Raw genomic sequence first — 23,932 nt, forward strand, 5'->3', positions numbered from 1 at the left:
TACGCCAACAGTCACTGCAGCTTGCACAACACAATGGAGGCAACCAACCAACCAACCAACCAACTGTAGTTTACTTACAAACCTGAGCAAACCAAGGTCTGGTTGTTATTGGGCCAAATCTGCCAACTCCACAACTGAAACTTGGAGAGTAGCCCAAGAAGACTCATCCCAAAACATGGGTGCTGTCACAGCTGATCCAGTCCCAAAATACCCCAGTGTTAGAAAAGAATAGCAATAGCACTTAAGACTTATATACCGCTTCATAGTGCTTTACTATGAAGCGGTTTACAGAGTCAGCCTCTTGCCCCCTACAATCTGGGTCCTCGTTTTACCGATCTCGGAAGGATGGAAAGGCTGACTCAACCTTGAACTGGTCAGGATCGAACGGCTGGCAGTTGGCAGAGTTAGCCTGCAATACTGCATTCTAATCACTACACAGGAAGGAAGGAAGGAAGGAAGGAAGGAAGGAAGGAAGGAAGGAAGGAAGGAAGGAAGGAAGGAAGGAAGGAATGGAAGGAGGATATCAGCATTCCAAGTAACGCACCCATTGGCTGTCAACTCTGAAGCAAACCTGGCTGAAGCCATCTTGTGCTGCCTCATAGTTGCCAGAGGGAGGGCAATAGCAATAGCCCTTACACTTATATACCGCTTTACAATGCTTTACAGTATTCTCTAAGTCAGCCTATTGCCCCCAACAATCTGGGTCCTCATTTTACCAACCTCGGAAGGATGGAAGGCTGAGTCAACCTTGAGGGAGTCAGGATCGAACTCGGAATTAGCCTGCAATACTGCATTTTAACCACTGCGCCAATCACAGCACGACTTCAAGACATTGAAGTGATGGTCTCTCAACCAACCTCTCCAGCCCATGGTGCCCATTAACTCTCCATGATACTTGGAAAAAAGAGATTCTTTCCATCACATGATCATGAATGATAAAATTACACCCAACCACCGCAGTTGACGTTGGAGTAAACCCAGCGTTTGTAGACCACAGATTATAATTTCACCAAGCAAACCACTTCAACCTTCATTGGTTTACTCAACGTCGTCCGAAACCATCCTAACAAATGACATGGACGGGATTAAGAACGTCTACTGCTACATCTTCGGAAACATGAATTCAGACCTCAGAACCAATCCCTCTTCCTCACTGGGATATCTTGGTTGCTTCCAGGATTTCTGAGCAACTTTTGGCCAAGCTGGGGGAAGCTTCCAAGAACTCCATTTCCAGAACACCGAGAGGGCAGCCAGGTTGGTCAGAAGCAGCTAGGACATGTAGGGCCTCTCCCCTTCCCTGCCAGACTCAAAATACATACTCAAGTTGGCCAAAAAGGGAGTTGCTGAACCAGCAGCAGATAAGAATATAGCAAAACGTAGGAAACCCGTGGCTCCCACGTGTTTGCTTAAGCAAACGGCAGAGCTGTGTTTGAAGTTGGGGATTTTTTTTTTTTAACAGGATTAAACATGGGATCTTCTCCAACAGGTTGGACTTGAAACTAGGAGCCAGGCGCCCAAACAAAAAATCCAGAATTTCTGATTGGCAGATTTTTACGGTAGAAAAGACCGTAAAAAAAATAAACCGCACTATGGAAAATGTCAACAGCTGCTGAGTATCAAATGTTAAGTTCTATTTATAATAATCGGCGTTCTCAAATCTCTTGCGTCTTTTTCTCCAGCTCTGCTTAAACCATGATGACATGCCCGATCGGGGCTTAGTGTGACCAGCTTGTAAAACCATGGTTTTCTTTACTGGTTTGATAAGGTTTTGGAGCCCGCCCCACCCATGGGGGAAAAGAAGAGTTTACAACACCTTTGACATTATAAAAGCAACCAGAATCAATCGGAACTAGAAAGAACAATTGTAGGGATTGGCTTAAAAACTGTGGCAAGGAAGGTTGTAAAATGGAGCGAAACTCACTTAACGCCTGTCTTGCTGATTGGGGTGGATTGTAGGGGTGACACCGAAATATTATTTTATCATATTTTATCTATATCTTAATCGATCTTAACAGAGTAATGGGGTTGGAAGGGACCTTATAGGTCATCTAGTCCAACCCCCTGCCCAAACAGACCCTACCTACACCATTTCTGAGGTGGCTGTCCAGTCTCTTCTTGAAAGCCTCCAGTGATGAAGCTCCCGCAACTTCTGAAGGCAACTTCTCTTCCATTGGTCGATTGTTCTCACTGTCAGAAAATTTCTCTTTATTTCCAGGCTGAATCTCTCCTTGTTCAGTTTCCATCCATTATTCTTTGTCTGGCCTTCGGGTGCCTTGGAAAATAGCCTGACCCCCTCCTCCTCTCTGTGGCAGCCCCTCAAATATTGGAAGATGCTCTCCTGTCTCCCCTGGTCCTTCTCTTCACTAGACTAGCCAGGCCCAGTTCCTGCAACCATTCATCATATATTTTATCCTCCAGTCCCCTCATCATCTGGGTTGCTCTTCTCCGCACTCTTTCTAGAGTCTCAACTAGAGTCTTAAATTGTTGTATTTTTCATTTTTAGATGAAATTTTTAGATAAGCCCAAGGGCTAATCAATAAAATAAATAAATAACAAATAAATAACCTGTATCGCTCAACAACAGAAATGTTGGGCTCCATTGTGGTCGTACGTTGAGGACTACCTTATAACAATAACAGAGTTGGAAGGGATCTTGGAGGTCATTTACTCCACCCCCTGCTCACACAGGAGACTTGTCCTAGGGATTCGAACTGCCAACCTTTCTGATCGACAAGCAACAGTGCCAACCCTTCATGGCTTACAACCGTGCCTTTCTAATAAATTAAGTGTAGCATTTTTGATCCTAAGCAAGCTCAGTTTTGCTTTCTGATATTCTGGCCGCTGTTTAAAATGGACTTTTGTGGAGTGTAATTTATTCGCTGTTTCCAACTGGGTTACAGGACATGTGCCCTGGGAAACTCATTAAACAAAAAGAATTAAAATAAAACCTGTTAAAACTATCCCTGAGGAACAATACCCTTTGTCTGCCTTCTCTATGGAAACTTTATGGAAACTTTTGTTGGCTTTTCATAGTGTGATGGTGGAACTGCCCATTCTTTCAAAGTCCTCCTGCGGGAGGCAACATTTGCATAACACAAAATGGCTTCGGGGCAATTTATGCAAATCTGACTGTTTTGAATTTTCCCTTCCTTTTCCCAGGACAGTATTTGAGGTCTCTTTCATTATTATTATTATTATTTTTTAAAGACCAGCTTGCTGGAAGGCGGGCATCTCTGCATTTTGATAGCTTTCTAAAATTCATCTCCTCTTATCTAATCAGCATTCACCTCTCCCTGCACCATAGAAATAGATAAGGTTGTTTAGCTTATGGCCTCTGGCTCTCAGAGGTTGTGTAGATAACAACGATGAAGTCGGGCCTGAGTGAGTGGATTAAGGGTGGTTGACCTTGATTAGTTTCTTGGAAAGGAGAACACCAGAAACAGGACTGTCCCCCAAAAGTCACGGAAGTGGCCGACAGAAACCACTCGATATTGTTCTGGAGCAAACTTGATGGACATGTCCATGAAGACCCAAAAGATCCTACTTGATTCAAAGGGAACTTTGTGATCAAGGAGAAATCTAAATGTCAACAAGACAGGCCATTCTGATGATGAATTCCTCCTCTACTGATAGTAACCATTAAGTAAAGGTTCCCCTTGCACATACATGCTAGTCGTTCCTGACTCTAGGGGGCGCTGCTCATCTCCGTTTCAAAGCCGAAGAGCCAGCGCTGTCTGAAGATGTCTCCATGGTCGTGTGGCCGGTATGACTCAATGCCAAAGGTGCACCGAACGCTGTTTCCTTCCCACCAAAGATGGCCCCTATTTTTCTACTTGCATTTTTTACCTGCTTTCGATCTGCTAGGTTGGCAGAAGCTGGGACAGGTAACGGAAGCTCACCCCGTTATGCGGCACTAGGGATTTGAACCGCTGAACTGCCAACCTTTCGATTGACAAGCTCAGTGTCTTAGCCACTGAGCCACCGTGTCCCTGTAATAATAACCATAAGAAGATCCTAAGTCAACCTGGAGGTTTTCCAGATACTCAAGAGGCGTTCACACACACAACTGTGGAATGTATAAGCATCAACTAGAGAAGGTACAGATTTAGCCCCATCTCAAATGCTGCCCTCAAACAAGTCAGTTGGCCACAACGATTTACTGGCAAGTTGAAAGCATTAAACCACAAGAAGATGGATTCACACAATACGCTAAGCCATCAACCAGGATTTCATACAACTGAAGAACAGAAGAATTGGGAGGGATATTGAAGATCATTTAACCTGACCTCTGCCCAGTTCAGAAGTCAACTACAGTATCTTCAAAAGCCACACACAGACCCCTGCTTAAACACCTCCAGTGAAGTCTACATTCCTTGCTTCTTGTCCTGAGCTGGAAGAAATCTGAATAATTCTGCTTCATTGCCTTAAGAAAGCCCTCCAGATGCCAGTGGGTTTGGCTGAAGTTGAGTGAGTAACATATATAGAACGGTTGCAGGAATTGGGCAAGTCTAGTTTAATGAAACGAAGGACTATAGTGGACATGATAGCAGTCTTCCCGTATTTGAGGGGCTGCCACAAAGAAGAGGGGGTCAACCTGTTCTTCAAAGCACTTGAAGGCAGGACAATAAGCAATGGGTGGAAACCAATCAAGGAGAGAAGCAACCTACAACTAAAGAGAAATTTCCTGACAGTGAGAACAATTAACCAATGGAAAGGCTCCCCTCCAGAAGCTGTGGGTGCTCCAACATTGGAAGTTTTTAAAAAGGGACTGGACAACAATTTGCCTGAAATGGTATAGGGTTTCCTGCCTGAGCAAGGGGTTGGACTAGAAGACCTCCAAGTTCCCTTTCCACTGTGTTATTCTGTTCTGTTCTGAAATCTTCTCTACTCCACACCCAACGCTTCAACTGTCCACCTTATCAAGTTTTTTTTTTTTCCTTCTAGCCTCTTATCGTCTTGGTTGTCCCAAAAGGTCAACTTAACCCCAACACATAGATGGGCTAAACCAAAATGGGAAGGACACAAAGATAACATCAAAGTCATCCTTGGAATGTCCTTAGCAGGACTACATGTTACAACCAAGAAGAGGTCAACGGAGAACAACTGCCCCGTGTAATCACCGGGCATCAGAAAGAGATCACAATACCCAAAGCAAGAAGTGGAAGATTCATAAGGAATCTGGTTCTCCCACTTCTACGAATTGGAACAGAACGTTCTAGGAATAAACAGAATCATCCCTTTGAACACAATTTAATTGCTAAAAGGTCTTGGGGCAGAACAATCTAGAATCAGTTGAAAATATTTACTTGAAATTACAATTATGGGTCTTCCTTGGGCTATTTATTCAGGGACAACTTCAAAGACCTTTAGCTATCTCCAGAGGGGAGCAAGCCAATGGCCCTACGGCTGTGTAAAATCACAACAAGAAAAATATTTGCTTAATCTCCTACCCAAAACTCTTTCTCTTCCTAGGATCAAAGATACAAAGAGCAACCGAATAGAGTAGAGTAGAGTAGAGTAGAGTAGAGTAGAGTAGAGTAGAGTAGAATAGAATAGAATAGAATAGAATAGAATAGAATAGAATAGAATAGAATAGAATAGAATAGAATAGAATAGAATAGAATAGAATAGAATAGAATAATGGGATGGGATGGGATGGGATGGGATGGGATGGGATGGGATGGGATGGAATGGAATGGAATGGAATGGAATGGAATGGAATGGAATAGAATAGAATAGAATAGAATAGAATAGAATAGAATAGAATAGAATAGAATAGAATAGAATAGAATAGAATAGAATAATGGGATGGGATGGGATGGGATGGGATGGGATGGGATGGGATGGGATGGGATGGGATGGAATGGAATGGAATGGAATGGAATGGACTGGACTGGACTGGACTGGACTGGACTAGACTAGACTAGACTAGACTAGACTAGACTAGACTAGACTAGACTAGACTAGACTAGACTAGACTAGAATAGAATAGAATAGAATAATGGGATGGGATGGGATGGGATGGGATGGGATGGGATGGGATGGGATGGGATGGGATGGAATGGAATGGAATGGAATGGAATGGAATGGAATGGAATGGAATAGAATAGAATAGAATAGAATAGAATAGAATAGAATAGAATAGAATAGAATAGAATAGAATAGAATAGAATAGAATAGAATAGAATAGAATAGAATAGAATAGAATAGAATAGAATAATGGGATGGGATGGGATGGGATGGGATGGGATGGGATGGAATGGAATGGAATAGAATAGAATAGAATAGAATAGAATAGAATAGAATAGAATAGAATAGAATAGAATAGAATAGAATAGAATAGAATAGAATAGAATAGAATAGAATAGAATAATGGGATGGGATGGGATGGGATGGGATGGGATGGGATGGGATGGGATGGAATGGAATGGAATGGAATGGAATGGAATGGAATAGAATAGAATAGAATAGAATAGAATAGAATAGAATAGAATAGAATAGAATAGAATAGAATAGAATAGAATAGAATAGAATAATGGGATGGGATGGGATGGAATGGAATGGAATGGAATGGAATGGAATGGAATGGAATGGAATGGAATGGAATAGAATAGAATAGAATAGAATAGAATAGAATAGAATAGAATAGAATAGAATAGAATAGAATAGAATAGAATAGAATAGAATAATGGGATGGGATGGGATGGAATGGAATGGAATGGAATGGAATGGAATGGAATGGAATGGAATGGAATAGAATAGAATAGAATAGAATAGAATAGAATAGAATAGAATAGAATAGAATAGAATAGAATAGAATCAGAGCTGGAAGGGACCTTGAAGATCTTCTAGTCCAGCCAGGAAGTTATTAAATCTTTCACATTTGAGGAAGCAAATCCTTCTTTACAAAGGGAGACATCGTCACAGCTCAGCTCTCTATCGTCTTTTTCACCAAGCTTCAAAAAGACAATACAGGTCATCCTCAACTTACAACAGTTCATTTAGTGACCGTTCAAAGTTGCAACGGAATTGAAAAAAGGGACTTACGCCCATTTTTTTTTCCACACTTACAACCACTGCGGCATCCCCAGAGTCATCTGATCAAAATTCAGATGCTTGACAACTGATTTATATTTACGTCAGTTGCAATGTCCGGGGTCACATGACTTCCTTCTGACCCAGCAAATTCAATGGGGAAGCCAGTAACAACTGCATTACAAACTTAACAACTGCAACGATTCACTCAACGACTGTGACAAGAAAGGTCGTAAAATGGGGGGGAAATTCACTTAGCAACTGTCTTGCTTAGCAATGGAAATTTTGGGCGCCTCCTATCTCCTCCATTCAAAGGCGTCCATTCTGCCTTCTTCCTTTATCTCTCTGTTGGGAGACGTCATCCCTCTTCGCCAAATTATCCCTCCCATGGTGCAGAATGGAAGGATCACCGGGTGGCCTACTTTTCTTTTCTTTTTTTTTCAATACACTTTATTAAACTTTTATTACATTAAAAACATAAAAAATTATTTCACTCAACAACAGCTATTTGTGGTGTTTTTCTTGCGACAATAATTCATGCATTATTTACAAAAATTAAGTTGTGCGTATTTACATTCTTATTTTATCTATTACTTATGCTTAATAACTATCTCTCTTTAATCTATCTCCGTTCTATCCAGTTATATCACTGTTCCCTCACATTGTAAAATATTGATGCCTCTTTATCTTTTAAACTCAGTGTTAAATTTGTCCATTTCTGCACAATTCATGACCTTTTGTATGACCAGTTTCTCTGCGGGTGTGCATGGCTGTTTCCAAGTAGGGTGGCCTACTTTTCATTCCTATTCTGCTGCTGTTACCTACACAAAAAAAAGTTAAAGTACGCTGTCTGAGGAATTCTGGGAACTGAAGTCCATACAGGCTATCTGAGGAATTCTGGGAACTGAAGTCCATACATGCTGGCTGGGGAATTCTGGGAGTTGAAGTCCACCCATCTTAACGTCACCGAGTTTGAAAAACACAGATTAAAACCAAGCCTGTGTCCATCGGAAGCCAAACTTCCGATGTACCACTGTACTACCAAGCCAAAGAGCCTTGGTAGTACAGTGGTCTAAAGCACCCTGTTATTAAGAACAGCTGTCTGCAATTAAAGTAAGATCGAATCTCGTCAGGCTCAAGGTTGACTCAGCCTTCCATCCTTTCTAAGGTAGGTAAATTGAGGATCCAGTTTGTGGGGGCAATAAGCTGACTTTATAAATATACAAAAGAATGAAGGCTATTGCTTAGTGCATTGTAAGCCGCCCTGAGTCTCCGGAGAAGGGCGGCATATAAATCAAAATTAAAAAAATAAAAAAATAAAATAAAATAAAAACTTCGATGCAGTCTGGAAACTATTTTAAGAAGCAACAGCAACTGTCTATGGAGATTCTCAGTCCTCTGGGTCATGGCTGTCCCAAAGGTGCTTTTTTCCAAAACGCAACTGGACTTTCTGGTTTTTCTTTGAAGACGTTTTGCTCCTCATCCAAGAAGTTTCTTCAGCTCTGATAGGATAGTGGGGAATGGAAGGATTTATACTCCTTGCAGACAGCTGGTCATTTGCATTCTTCGAGAGAGTCCTTGAGGCCACTTGGAGATTTATCTGTGTCCTCGGGGTCACCTGAGTAGTGTAAATGGTTCCTGTAGCCTGCAATTTTTTCTCAGGAAATCCATTCCACTCAGGTGACCCTGAGGCCACAGATAAACCTCCAAGTGCTTCAACGACCCTCTAAAAGGATGCAAATGACTTGCTGTCTGCAAGGAATATAAATCTTTCCATTCCCCACCATCCTGTCAAGAGCTGAAGAAGCTACTTGGATGAGAAGCAAAATATCTTCAAAGAAAATTCAGAAAGTCCAGTTGCCTCTTGAAAAAAAGAAAAGTACATTTGGGACAAGCAACAGCCATGTTCTTAAGAGATTCCCAAAGTCGCAGGAGAAATGGACAGAAATGAACTTTTCCTCTTACCTGAAACGGTGCTTTTCCCGTCAGGCACTGGTAGATGATCGTCCCAATGCTCCACAGATCAGCTTTGGCATCGTAATGTTGAGACATAATTACTTCTGGGGCCTACAACGGAGCAGAAAAAGACATGTGTGGTCTCACCTGCTTTGAAGTCACCCCCCCCCTCCCCAAACCCTGCGAGCCGGCCCTCCCAGCAGAGGATTTGAGAAAGCCGGTGGATTTAAGTTTTCTTTGCAAAATTAAATCTGGGTAGTTAATGAAAGGGAGGAGAAAAGCTACACTAAAATCTGGTCGGGAGCCTGCTTGAACGAGGGGAGAAAACCCAGAATTTAATCCCATACGGGCCCCCCAAAAATAAAGCAAAATTAAAAAGCAACTGTTGTGATCTAGGCTTCGTCATTAAAACACACGAGTAGTCCCAAAAACCTCTTTTATTGTAACAGCTGTGAATTACGTTCATTCACAGCTGAGTCCCAATTAGTTGCAAAAAGTCCTTCGGGATAATCACCCACCTTTATCTCCCTTGACACGCTGCCAAAGACCTACTTGGCAAAGCCACACAGAGTCCAGAATCAAACAGAGATGCAGAGTGGGAACAGAATGAACAATGTTGCTTTCCTGCAAAGGGCCCACATGCCTTTGCTCCTCTTTAAGCCTTATGGGAGGGGCCAATCATCTCCAGGCCTTACTCCTGAGTCGTCCCTTTTGCTTTAACTGTTCTTGCTTTCTGGCAGCTCTGCGCATGCACACACTAGGAACAGGCTCCTCCTGTTCCTCTGCCTCTCTGATGCCCAACTCTGGAGGCTCTGGAGTCCATGCGTAACTCCCAGATGGCCCTGGCCCCATCTCTGCCTCCAATGCAGAGCCCTCGTCCGAGCCTTCCCCAGACTCCAGGACTGGCCCATGTTCCTCCCCAGTCTCCTCACTGTCCGACTCCGCTGCCAGCTCCACAGGCTGCTGGCGGACCACAACAGAGCCTGGTGGCTCTGCAGACTAAAAGCATTGAGATTAACACCAGCTGTCTGCAATTACTGTAAGTTCGAATCTCACCAGGCTCAAGGTTGATTCAGCCTTCCATCCTTTCTAAGGTAGGTTAAATGAGGCCCCAGTTTGTGGGGGCAATAACCTGACTTTGTATAAAATATACAAAAGTATGAAGGCTATTGCTTAGCACATTGTAAGCCGCCCTGAGTCTCCGGAGAAGGGCGGCATATAAATCAAATTTAAAAAAAAACAGCAACCCCTCTACTTGATCCCTTGGGTCAGCTAAAGCTGGAGGAATAAAAAGAGAGATTCAAACGTTCTCTCTAATGCAACTGAGTGGTTGGCCGATGAGTCATTGGCCTCCAGCCAACCCTGCGGGGAAAAAAAAAATGCCAACGAACACACCTTTGTACCAAAACAAAGAACGAAGCATGCACGCAAACATTCTACCCAGGCGGCAACTTCCCAGCTGCCAAACAAGTTGGAACAGCAAGATAGAATCATGGCACGCGTTGCCAAAAAGTCCTGCCGAACTTGTAACCGGCGGCACTCCGAATAATTATTATTTTTTTTTTTTAAAGTTGGCTTTTCTCATTCAAGCATGTCAACTCTGGGGGTGGGAGGAATGAGAAGGACACCCCCCTCGCACCTGCTCTGCTTCCAACAACGAGCCTGCGAGGTAGGTTAAGCGGACTCGGTGGGAAAGAAGGTGGGGGGGCGGGGACTGAGCCACTTGACTGAAGGGCTTGCCACAGAGGTTGGGAGGGGCAGGTTTTCACAGATGTTCGAGGGAACCCTTGTCCTGAGTGGGACGGGGTGGACTAGATGACCTCTTAAGATCCCATCCGGTTCCACGATTAGCATTCTAAAGGGAAAAAAAAATGGGGGCCAATCCAACGGTGGCTCCCTATTCATAGGTTTTCATGCATCTCTTCCCCCTTAAATGCAAAAGGCCCGTCTTAAATTTCACATCCTAAATTTGCCCCCACAAATGACGTCACATCACATAACGCATCATGCAGATAGTCCTCGACTTATGACCGTTCAGTTAGTGACTGCTCGAAGTCACACCAGCACTGAAAACAGTAACTTCCAGAGTCCCCTTTTTGCAACCTTCCGACCAGCAAAATCCAATGGGGAAGCTAGATTCACTTAACAATCTTGCTAAATTAACAACTTAAACCACGGTGGCAAGAAGGGTCATAAAATGAGGCAAAACCCACTCAGTACCTGTTCACACTCAGCCAGAGAAATTTCGGGCTCAGTTGTGATCGTAAGTCAAGGACTACCTGTATTTAAAACCCCGCTGGTTCTCCCTCACACCAAGCTTTGTGTTAAAAATATAACACGGCTGAGTATCCCATTCTATTATATCAAGATATTAATAACTCTGCCGTCTCTGGCTTTGTTTGCAAGCAAAACACACACATACACACACACACCAGCAGCATCCGTAGTAGATATGCACAGGAAGGCATTGTGTGCTTTGGGTGAAGTCAGCCACCAACCAACACAAAACGCAACACTCTGAGCCCAGCAGAATGCCAAAAAAAGAATAATGACACCTTGGCTTCAGAATGCTGATGGCCCAGCCAACTGCTAGGTATGTGTTTCTGTGTGGGTGTGTTTGATTTCAGCCAGTTAACTGAAGGGGAAAACAGCCTCCAGTTTCTTCCTTTTGACCCCCTCCCAGATTCATAAGGGTCAGCCTTACCAGGTACACCAGACAGGAAACGTGACCAGGTGAGGTCATTCAACTTGAGGGTAAAGCTACATTAAGAGAATCTTACAAATTTGAAAGTAAAAAAAAAAATCCTGCTGCCATCTTTACAGCTGAGGAAACTAGGGAGGGTCTCTTCTGAGTCTCTTTCCCCACCCATTATTCAACTCTGGGCTATGCTGTCTCTTATCTGATCATTCCCTAGGCAGCATCTCTTTTCCCCATCTTCCATGGTATTTCTCTCCTTCCATTACCGCCGCCTGCTTTACAGCCTTAAGAAACTAGGGAGGGTCCCTTCCGAGTCTCTTTCTCTGCCCCTTATGTAGCTCGGGGCCATGCCTTCTCTTATCTGACCATTCCCTAAATAGTATCACTTTCCTCCATCTCCCAAGGTCTTTCGCATATACCATTACAGCCCTCTCCTTTACAGCCTAAGAAACTAGGGAGGGTCCCTTCCGAGTCTCTTTCTCCCTCCATCTCTATAAAAAAACATGTTGTGATTCTAGAAAAGGTGCAGAGAAGAGCAACCGGGATGATGAGGGGACTAGAGGCTAAAACATACGAAGAACGGTTGCAGGAACTGGGCATGGCTACTCTAGCGAAGAGAAGGACCAGGGGAGACAGGATAGCAGCCTTCCTATATTTGAGGGGCTGCCACAGAGAGGAGGGGGTCAAGCTATTCTCCGAAGCATCTGAAGGCCAGATAAGGAATAATGGATGGAAAGTGATCAAGGAAAGATTCAACCTGGAAACAAGGAGAAATTTTCTAACAGTGAGAATCAACCGATGGCACAGAAGTTGCCTTCGGAAGTTGTGGAAGCTTCATCACTGGAAGCTTTCAAGAAGAGACTGGATTGCCATCTGTCAGAAATGGTGTAGGGTCTCCTGCCTGGGCAGGGGGTTGGACTAGATGACCTACCAGGTCCCTTCCAACTCTGTTAATCTAAAAAAAAAAAAAACGTGGCCACAAAGGGATAATAAAGCTCAGTGGTTATCAAAAGGGGCGAATCTGAAGACATATTGGCATTTGGTGCACCACATTATTGTCCTATGCCCAGGGGTTTCCCGATTTATCCTCAAGAACCTGGCTAAAACCACTCGGCCTTGTTGACTTCTTTGTGGTGTTTTAAATCCTGGTCAAATCTCAGCCTGTCTCTCACTTTTTCCTCACTCTCCTCCTCCCAGGAGGACAAAAAAAGACTTCTAATTGTCAGGTTCTCTTTTTTCCCATTCTGAAGGTTTCCTCCAAGGACTCCAGACCACGCGTTGCAACAGCCCTGCAGGCAGTCTGGCCAGTGTCTGGTCAGTTCAAAGGAGGCGTTGAGGAACCTGTTCAAACTTTCTGACTGGTACATTCTGTTTCAAGTCCATAAAACATCGGAACAAACCGTCAAGGCCAGGCCAGGATCATGTAAGAACAGGAGGAACTCCAGGGTTGGATCAAACCAAGGTCCACCTTGTCCTTTTTGTGTCATACCATAAGCAGTCAAAGGCACCCCAAAGGTCACCAGAAAGGACAGGGGTAAGTGGTATTTAAGGCTGGGCTTCTATCAACCAGAAGGATCATCAACCATCATTGGCTACTCCCAACTTAACAGCTCAGTAGCTACATGAATTTGCCATTCCCATCTCAAATTCCGCAGAATTTAATATGATGCATCTGGCTTTGGCCTAGCGTAGAGGTCTGGACATGACTCAAGGGAAGGTTGGAAGAGGTCATCTAGCTCAACCTTCTACCCAGTCCAGGATCCACTAAGAGCAACAGTCCTCAAATTTTCTGGCTTGGCGGCCCAGCAGTGGGGGGAGAAGGGGATAGTTCCTTGTGAGTGGTAGGCGGGTTCTGACAGAGCGCGCATGGCGCTGATTGGAGCTTCGCGCATGAGCACAAGATGGCCGCTGTTGGCACAAGGAAAGCTTTGTGCGTGAGCGCAAGATGGCTGCCACTCGTGCAAGGGAAGTTTTGTGCTTGAGCATAAGATGGCCACAACTTGTGTGAGGGAAGGTTCGTGTAAGTAAGTGCAAGATGGCCACCGCTCACGTGAGGGAAGTTTCGTATGTGAGTGCAAGATGGCCACCGCTCGTGTGAGGGAAGTTTCATGCGTGAGTGCAAGATGGCCGCCACTCACGTGAGGGAAGTTTCGTACATGAATGCAAGATGGCCACCGCAAATGTGAGGGAAGTTTTGTGCGTGGGTGCAAGATGGCCACCACTCGCATGAGAGAAGTTTCATTTGTGAATGCAAGATGGCCACTGCTTGCACAAGAGGAGTTTCACACGCGAGCGAAGCTTTATGCGCGCACACGCACTTACCCGCTGCCCGCATGGCCCGGTTCCAAACAGGCCGCAGCCTGGTAGTGGGTCATGGCCTCGGGGTTGGGGTCCCCTGCACTAAAGTATCTTCAACAGATGACCATCCAAGCCTCTGTTGGGAGACCTGAAGGCCAACTCCCCACTTCATGTGGCAGCCTGTTCCACTGGTCCAGAGCACGCATCAAGTTCCTTCTGATATCTACCGTGAACTTAGCATTTGTAGTTTGAACCCACCGGCTCTCTTCTTCCCCTCTGGAGCAACAGAGAACAAATCCAGTCTCTTTTATGACATCCCTTTCTAAGGTTTCAAAACAGGTGTTGCGTCTCCCTGTAATTATCTATTCCGCAGACTAAACATGTCGAGATCCTTGAAGGACTCCTCGCCAACCTTCAAGTTTCCAAATCTCTTATCTTGGTAGATACTAAACAGCCCAGAGAGCCTTGAACTGGTTCAACCAACGTGATTTACACATGTAAAGCCAGCTCAAGAGATGCTGGACGAATCTATCCACTCGATTGCCTTTTGCATAACAAACTCTTTCTCTGCACATTGGAGAAAGTTGTCCAACCAGGTCGGCATCATAAATCTTAACGAATCAAGAGGGCTGGAGGGATATTATTTGCCTCCAGTCTGAATCAGACACTCCGTTCACGTTTTACATCTGCTTCCTCTTTTCTTGCTGGGCAACTCCTGCCGTGAAGAACTCGTGTTCTGGCTGCAGGAAAGACAACAGGCTCTCCGGGCTGCTCAAAACTCCCATGTCTGTTTGTAACCTTCGATTAGGCAAAATGGTGGGTCATGGAGCAACCATTTTTGAACCAACATACTTCCGATGGGCTTCCCTCACAGAATGCACCCCAAAATCTGACTCCCAGGGGATTGACATTCGGCCAAGTCACGGGTGCTGCGACGTTACCGTGCTGCTGCGCTCGGGTTTGTCGTTTCCAATGCTGCCTGCCAGTTTCCTAATGAGGGAGATCCACGGGGGAGGCTCACACTTGGTCCTTATTGCATACAAACTTCCTCCAATCGCACACGATCTGAATACACAACCTGCCGTCCCCAATTTAAGAGCATCAAGAAGATCTCTTTTACAACTTAGTTGCACAACCGATCAATAGCTCTAGCTACATTTTTGCTGAACGAATGGCGCTCAGCCGAGGATTACCTGCATTGTACACATGCAGAGAATCATAGAACATAAACTGTGAAGGGGGACCTTCGGGGGTCATCGATTCCAACCCCAACCCCCACCCAAAGCAAGAATCACAAAACGGAACCTGTGGAAGGGATCATCCAGTTCAGTTTCCAACACAGAGCAGAATCCAGAATTCATCGAAGAGTAAAACAGAAGCATTGGAGAGGATCTGTTGTTTCAATCTTTGCAATGCCATCTGGGGACACTGGACTGCAGCCATATCAATTTTTAAATACGTTAGAATAGAACAACAAGAGTGGGAAGGGACCTTGGAGGTCTTCTAGTCCAACCCCCTGCTTAGGCAGGAAACTCTATACCATTTCAGACAAATGGCTGTTCAATCTCTTCTTTAAAAACTCCCAGTGTTGGAGCATTCACAACTTCTGGAGGCAAGTTGTTCCACTGATGAATTGTTCTCACTGTCAGGAAATTCCTCCTTAGTTCTAGATTGCTTCTCTCCTTGATTAGTTTCCACCCATTACTTCTTGTCCCGCCTTCAGGTGCTTTGGAGAATAGCTTGACTCCCTCTTCTTTGGGGCAGCCCCTGAGATATTGGAAGACTGCTATCATGTCTCCCCTAGTCCTTCTTTTCATCCGACTAGACATACCCAGTTCCAGCAACCGTTCTTCATATGTTTTAGCCTCCAGTCCCCTAATCCTCTTTGTTGCTCTTCTCTGTACTCTTTCTAGAGTCTCCGCCCTGAGTCTCCGGAGAGGGGCGGCATATAAATTTAATAAATAAATAAATAAATAAAATAAAGATCTTTTTTACATCATGGCGACCAAAATTGGATGCAGTATTCCAAGTGTGGCCTTACCAAGGCCTTATAAAGTGGCATTAACCCTTCACGTGATCTTGATTCTATCCCTCTGTTGATGCAGCCTAGAACTGTGTTGGCTTTTTTGGCAGCTGCTGCACACGGCTGGCTCCTATTTAAGTGATTGTCCACTAGGACTCCGAGCTCCCTCTCACAGTTACTATTACTGACCATCAGATCATCCTTCTCCCAGGAATCATGCAACTTCCTAGGTCAGGGGTCAGCAACCTGCGGCTCTGGAGCCACATGTGGCTCTTTCATCCCTCTGCTGCAGCTCCTTGTCACTCAAAATATGCATCACAACCACCAATGTGCGATACCTGCCGGCACACGATTGATTGAGCATTTCGACTCCCGATAGGCCAACCATGGCTAAATCCAAGAAAAGAAAAGTTTCAGAAGAAAACAGAACATTTAATTCAACTACCTATGCTAGTTTTGTGGCCACTCAGGAAATAGTCAGGCACGGGAAGGGTTTTGTGGCTCCCGGTGTTTTCTTTTCTGTGGGAAACGGGTCCAAATGGCTCTTTGAGTGTTGCAGACCCCTGCCCTAGGTAAACAAACACCATCTTCACCATTTTTAGGTCCTCAAATTACAGAGTAACAAGATTTGGGATGGAAGACCATGGAGCTTTGTGTAGGTAAGCTCGGACACAATAACAGAGAAAAGGACACGACAACAAAACTAAAGTTGTTCACTCACAGACTGTAACCACTTCCTTTCCCAGGATAAATGAAAGCTGGCCTCATTCATCAAACACCGCTAAATGTAAAAAGCTGTTTTCCTTATCCCTCCTGATCGCTCCACCCTTTCGTGTGGTATCTTTTTCTTTTTTTGAGCAATAGGAACAGCAATTATTTGTGGCGCTTTCCGAGTTTTTCCAACTCTAAAACCCATTTAGGAAAAAGAAAATGCAAATAAACCAAGCTGCCCCTTACCATGTACATGGGAGACCCGCACAGCGTCGCTGCCATCATATTATTCTGTAGGTAGCGTGCAAATCCAAAATCAGCTACACGGAGAAGCAAATGGGGGAAAGGGGAAAAAGACAGGGGGGAAAAATAAGAATTGGCAAGGACCATTAGCAAGGACCATTAAATATGAAAAGCTGTTTTCCTCCTCCCTCCTTCCTTTTGTGCTGTCTTTTTTATTATTATTATTGATAAAAACAGGAACAACCATAATGGAATTTTTTTAAGGATTATTGTGATTAGGAAAAGATGGGAGATCAGCCTGGACCCAAATTAACAAACCCATATTTTTCCATTGGGGATGGCAAACCCAAATCATACCTCCTAAAGATTAAAATCCGCTGAAATCCATGGGGTTTGCCATTATCACCCCAGAAAAATACAAACAGGACTAGAATCTTAGATCAAATTGTAAACAATCTCTCTCTCTCTCCCCCTCTCTCTCTCTTGCCATCTCTCTTTCCATCTCTTTTTCCATCTCTCTCCTTCCATCTCTCTCTCCATCTCTTTCTATCTCTCTCTCTCTCCCCTCTCCCCTGCTCTGTTTTTTTCATAGCGTCATTTGTCCCTTTCATTTTCCACTTACCAATCTTGATCCGGATGTTATTCGGATTTGACTTCTTGCCACCCGTGAAGGAAAGCAGAATATTCTGGGGCTTGAGATCCCTGTGAATGATGCCTTTGCTGTGCAAAACTCTCATGGCACCTGCAATTTGCTGGAAAAAGAGGCGGATTGTGTCTTCGCTGAGAGTTCTCATACCTATCGAAAGGAAGAGAGGGGGAAACAGCGGTGAATTTTGCTGATTATTATTGATTATTGCCAAACGGATTGTACTGCCAAAGATTTTACACCTGGGCAAGGAAAAACCAAAGGTACAAGTACAGATGAGGCGAAACCTGGCTCAGAAACAGTTAACTGTGAGAGGGACCTTGGAGTCCTAGTGGACAATCCCTTAAATACGAGCCAGCAGTGTGCAGCAACAGCCAAAAAAGCTAATACAATCCTGGGTTGAATAAACAGGCATAGAATCAAAAACACCTGATGTATTAGTACCGCTTTATAAAAACCCTAATAAAACCACACACCTGGAATATTGCATCCAGTTTTGGTCACCACATTACAAAAAAAAAAGTTGAGACTTTGGGAAAGGTGCAAAGAAAGGCAACTTGGATGATTAAAAGCCTGGAGACTAAAACCATATGAAGAATGGTTGAAGGATTTGGGCAGGGTGGATAAAAATCAATGATTTTTTTAAAAAAAATCCAAAAAATCAGATTTTTTTTATTTAAATTGGATTTTTTTGATTTAAATCGGATTTTTTTTATTTATATCAAATTTATTTTAATAAAATTTTTGGGGTAAAAATCTATCGTAAGATAGTTTTCTATTTAAGATACATAAATAATGTAGTTTATTCAGTATGAAATGGAGCTTAGTTCTGTAGCACGAGGCTGTATATTCTGCAACACTGGGACTATCGGTGAGTCAACAGTGGGTCAAAGGAGTAGCAGAGATGACAGTTGCTCTTTAAAAATTATGATTTAAATCGAGTTGATTTAAATCAAGCCTTTTTACTAGTGATTTAAATCATGATTTAAATTGTGATTTAAATCAACTCAATTTAAATCAAATCCACCCTGGATTTGGGTTTGGCTAGTCTAGAGAAAACAAGGACTAGGGGGTGATATGATAGCAGCATTCCAGTATTTGAGGGGCTGCCACAAAGAAAAGGGGATCAACTTATTCTCCAAAGCACCTGAAGGCGGGACAAGAAACAATGGATGGAAACTAACCAAGGAGACAAGCAACCTGGAACTAAGGAGGAACTTCCTAACAGTGAAGACAATCGACCAGTGGAACAGCTTGCCACCAGAAGTTGTAGGTGCTTCATCAGTGGAAGTTTTAAGAAGAAACTGGACAGTCACCTGTCTGAAATGGTATAGGGTCTCCTGCTTGGGTAGTGGGGGGCTGGACTAGCAGACCTCCAAGGACCCTTCCAGCTCTTATTCTGATTGGATCCCAACGGTGAGAAGCTGTCAACAACGAAACAAGTGGGGTACCTTCTTCCTCAAAACGTTAAATTGACGTGGTGCAAGATTAAGCTCCGAAGAACAACAACTTGAATTAACACAACCTGTTCCTTGATACAGGTAGTCCTCGACTTAACGACCACAACGAAGCCCCAAATTTCCGTTGCTAAGCGAGACAGTGGGTTTTTTGCCCCATTTTTTTAAAAAAAAATCTTCCTACGTCTCTTGTTTTTGCCTGTTGACGTGGTGCAAGATTAAATCCCAAAGAACAACAACTTGGATTAATGCACAACGTGTCTAAACCCAGGCCAGGAAGAACTGGGCAAGGGAGATTAATCAACACAACGACACAGCTTTCATCTTTTTGTTAGCGTGTTTTTAAAAGCTTTTTTTTTTTTTTTTTTAAAGGATGACGGCCTTGGAGGACTTGAATGCATTAGAGGTTGATGAGAATTACGAAGAGCGGCTGCTTAAAAAATTTATCAATAGAGCCAGGACTCTTGTCTGGAGATCGTGAAGACTTCAGAAGTCTCTTTGAAAAGTTTTAATTTGTTATGTGTATTGCTGGACAGACACAACCAACTATCAAAAACGTCTGGTGAGGGTTTTTTTTTTAATTCTAATCAGATGGCTGATTTATACCAGCGTTTGAATGAAAACATATTCCTCTATATTATGAATTGGGAATGAACTCCAGTCATTCTGCCTTAAAGTTGTTATACCCTGTATTTTGTTCCGGGAAGTTCGGGGGGGGGGAGGGGGAGGGAGTGATGGGGAAATATTTGTAAAGATTGTTGTAAAACTCTTTAATAAAAAAAAAAAGTTATTTATTTATTTATTTATTTAAATTTTTATACCGCCCTTCTCCCGAAGGACTCAGGGCGGTGTACAGCAATACTAAAACAACATATACCCATAAAATTTAAAAACAGTTTAAAATATATTAAAAATTTGGCCCTTATATTAAAAAACTACAGACACCCAATTAAAATTCATTTTCTAAGCCAGCCCGGCCTGTTGGAACAATAGAGTCTTAAGGGCACGGCGAAAGGTACGCAGGTCGGGGATCATGCGAATCTCCGGGGGCAATTCATTCCAGAGGGCAGGTGCCCCCACAGAGAAGGCTCTCCCCCTCGGTGTCGCCAGTCGACATTGTTTGACCGACGGCACCCTGAGGAGTCCCTCTCTGTGGGAGCGTATTGGCCGGTGGGAGGCTATCGGTGGCAGAAGGCGATCTCGTACGTACCCAGGTCCTAAGCCATGGAGCGCTTTAAAGGTGGTAACCAGCACCTTGAATCGCACCCGGAAGACCACCAGGAGCCAGTGCAGCTCGGCAGGAGAGGTGTTCCATGGGTGCGCCGTGTCGCTCCCATAATCACCCGCGCGGCCGCATTCTGGACCAGTTGGAGCCTCCAAGTGCTCTTCAAGCACTCAAATATTCCAGCATGGGAGAACACCCATTCAAATAATGATGCCCCTTTTTCCTTGTTTGTTCATTTAAGACATTTCTTAATTAATCCGATGCTCACAGTGTTTAGATAGATGATAAACAATATAAATAAATAAATAATAAATAAATAATTTTATTTCTATACCGCCCTTCTCCCGAAGGACTCAGGGCGGTGTACAGCCAGTTTAAAAACACAAGACACAACAATAATTAAAAATTAAAATAATTAAATAATTTGGCTAATTTAAAACTCGAAAAATTAAAATACCCCAATTTAAAATTATTATATTGACAGCCCTGCCTGGCGGAACAACAAGGTCTTCAATGCGCAGCGGAACACCCGGAGGTCGGAGATCTTGCGTATTTCCGGGGGGAGTTCGTTCCACAGGGCTGGGGCTCCCACAGAGAAGGCCCTCCCCCTGGGTGTCGCCAGCCGACATAACTTGGCCGACGGCACCCTGAGGAGACCCTCTCTGTGGGAGCGAACTGGTCGGTGGGAGGCTATTGGTGGCAGAAGTCGGTCTCGAAGGTACCCGGGTCCTATGCCATGGAGCGCTTTAAAGGTGGTAACCAACACCTTGAATCGCACCCGGAAGACCACTGGGAGCCAGTGCAGCTCGCGGAGGGGTGTCACGTGGGCGCAACGAGTTGCACCCATAACCACCCGCGCGGCTGCATTCTGGACCAGTTGGAGCCTCCGAGTGCTCTTCAAGGGGAGCCCCATGTAGAGAGCATTGCAATAGTCCAACCGGGAGGTGACAAGGGTGTGAGTGACCGTGCGCAAGGCATCCCGATCCAGAAAGGGCCGCAACTGGCGAATCAGGCGAACCTGATAAAAGGCCCCCCTGGCCACGGCCGTCATGTGCTCTTCTAAAGACAGCCGTGCGTCCAGGAGGACACCCAGATTGCGAGCCCTCTCTGTGGGGGGCAAGGATTCACCCCCAATAGTCAGCGATGTACATATATAATATGTACATATATAAAATGGTGGAAACCCTTCAAAATTTTAACAATTTACTTAAGGCACCAAACGATTTCTATAAACGAAAGCTGTCAATAAAAATTTCACTAGCCTTGGAGACCACCTATGCTTCGATTGTTTAGTCTGGCTGAAAATAGGCCCTGTTGGCATTAATTATGCCTGTAATTAAAAAGGAAAAAGCAACAACAACTAAAATTAGAAGTCCAGGACAAACTTGCTAGCGGAATACCATATGGGCACCCCTATCAAACTGCATGGATGAAACTAATTTGATAAGGGATTTCGTGCCTGATATTATTTTCTGTTTCTTAATATTGATGCTATCTGTGTTTCCCTGAAAATACGACCCTGGTCTTATATGTTTTTGAACTCTGAAATAAGCGCTTGGCCTTATTGCCATGCGCTCAACAGCCTGATTGGGCTTATTATCAGGGGATGTCTTATTTTGGGGGGGAACAAGGTAATATGGAATAATTAGACAGCATTCTTAGAATACGTACTGTGCAAATAGTCAGCCAAATCTCCACCGTTGCAGTACTAAAGAGGGGAGAAGAAAACAGAAGCAAGAATTCATCAGCTAAGCCAAATTATTCAACATTCAGGTCAATAAATAAAATAACAACTAGCACTCTGCAGTTTGAGATGAAAAAGGGCATGAAACTGTAATAAATAAACAAAATCGTGCATTCTTTAAAAGAAGGGCAAAATTAAAATCTATCTTAAAATGCTTCGGAATCTTAGAATCGCTCACCTCCATCACCAAATAAACGGAGTTTGCCATCTCCTAAAAAGCAAAATGAAGCCATTGTTATTTCACATCGCCGGTTCGGAATTTGAATGATTCAAAGGAGGAAGGAAAATATCATGTAAAATAAATAAATATGTGAAGTCGGACATGCCCAGACTTGTCACGCCTGCTTCGCTCACCGTGGGAGAAAAACCAACAGACTTTGCAAATTTTTCCTCCAGCTTTGCAGGCAAGGGAAACCGAGATGGTTTCTCCAGGTTGGCCCAGAACGAAGGGAAAAGTCTGCTATTTTTATGAAGTTGGGTTGTGTTTTGTTTTGTTTTTTTGGGGTGGGGAGGACAAATTTGGGTAAAGCTTCAGGACATATTTCTTTCGGACTTGTGTTTTCAGGAAAGATGGGTGATAGGACCTCCTGTGATCCTCTCTAGTCAGCAATACATACAAAACTTCACTATTTGTTAAGAATCCCAAAGATTTTTTCAGGAGGCAACTGGACTTCCTTGTTTTCCTTTGAAGACATTTCGCTTCTGATCCAAGAAGCTTCTTCAGCTCTGACGGGATAGTGGGGAATGGAAGGATTTATACTCCTCGCAGACAGCTGGTCATTTGCATCCTTTTAGAGCCGTGTTTCTCAACCTTGGTAGCTTGAAGATGGGTGGATGTCAACTCCCAGAAAGGCTGGGGAATTCTGGGAGTTGAAGTCCACCCATCTTCAAGCTTCCAAGGTTGAGAAACACTATTTTAGAGGGTTGTTGAGGCCACTTGGAGGTTTCTCTGTGTCCTCAGAGTCACCTGAGTGGTGCAAATGTTTCCTGTAGTCTGCCATTTTTCCTCTGCAAATCCATTCCTACTCCCACACCATTCAAAGGGGGTTCATCCCAAATTGTGTAGCTAAAAGTTTGTAGAGATTCTCAGTCAACCAGGTCATGATTGTCCCAAAAGTGCAACTGGAGGAGGCAAATGGACTTTCTTGTTTTTTTTTTCTTTTGAAGACGTTTCGCTTCTCATCCAAGAAGCTTCTTCAGCTTCCATTCCCCACTATCCAGTCAGAGCTGAAGAAGCTTCTTGGATGAAAAGTTAAACACCTTCAAAAGAAAAAACAAGAAAGTCCAGTTGCCTCCTGAAAAAGCACCTTTGGGACAACCATGACCTGGAGGACTGAGAATCTCTACCGATTTTTAGCTATACAATTTGGGATGGACACCCTTGGAATGGTGTGGGAGTAGGAATGGATTTCCAGAGGGGGAAAAAAAATTGCAGACTACAGGAACCAGGAGCACCACTAAGGTAACCCTGAGGACACAGATAAACCTCTAAGTGCTTCAAGGACCCTCTAAAAGGATGCAAATGACCAGCTGTCTGCAAGGAGTATAAATCCTTCCATTCCTCACCAGCCAAGTCAGAGCTGAAGAAGCTTCTTGGATGAGAAGCAAAACGTCTTCAAAAGAAAAACCAAGGAAGTCCAGTTGCCTCCTGAAAAAGCACCTTTGGGACAACCAAGACCTGGAAGACTGAGAATCTCTACAGACTTTTAGCTATGCACTTGGGAATAAACACCCTTCAAATGTGTGTGCAGGAGTGTGAACGGATTTCCAGAAAAATTGGAGACTACAAAAACAGGAGCACCACTCAGGTAACCTGAGGATACGAAACCTCCAAGTGGCCTCAACGACCCTCTAAAAGGATGCAAATGACCAGCTGCCTGCAAGGAATATCAATCC

At 43.9% G+C, this 23,932-nt stretch overlaps 1 protein-coding gene across 2 annotated transcripts in view; it reads right to left on the minus strand.

Annotated features, from left to right (window-relative positions):
* The window catches only part of ULK1 (unc-51 like autophagy activating kinase 1), a 94,500-nt gene that overhangs the window by 47,350 nt on the left and 23,218 nt on the right, over positions 1 to 23,932 (minus strand). For both annotated transcript variants that reach the window (XM_087880305.1, XM_087880304.1), the window contains 5 exons: positions 22,215 to 22,247; positions 21,964 to 22,000; positions 17,587 to 17,760; positions 16,968 to 17,041; positions 9,001 to 9,102 (listed from right to left, as the gene is read on the minus strand). In XM_087880305.1, the coding sequence (XP_087736431.1) occupies positions 9,001 to 9,102; positions 16,968 to 17,041; positions 17,587 to 17,760; positions 21,964 to 22,000; positions 22,215 to 22,247 (420 nt within the window). The remainder of the gene's footprint in view (positions 1 to 9,000; positions 9,103 to 16,967; positions 17,042 to 17,586; positions 17,761 to 21,963; positions 22,001 to 22,214; positions 22,248 to 23,932) is intronic.

Source organism: Pantherophis guttatus, chromosome 17 (assembly GCF_059756535.1).
Source record: "Pantherophis guttatus breed Tessera chromosome 17, ASM5975653v1, whole genome shotgun sequence".
Lineage (NCBI taxonomy): Eukaryota > Metazoa > Chordata > Lepidosauria > Squamata > Colubridae > Pantherophis > Pantherophis guttatus.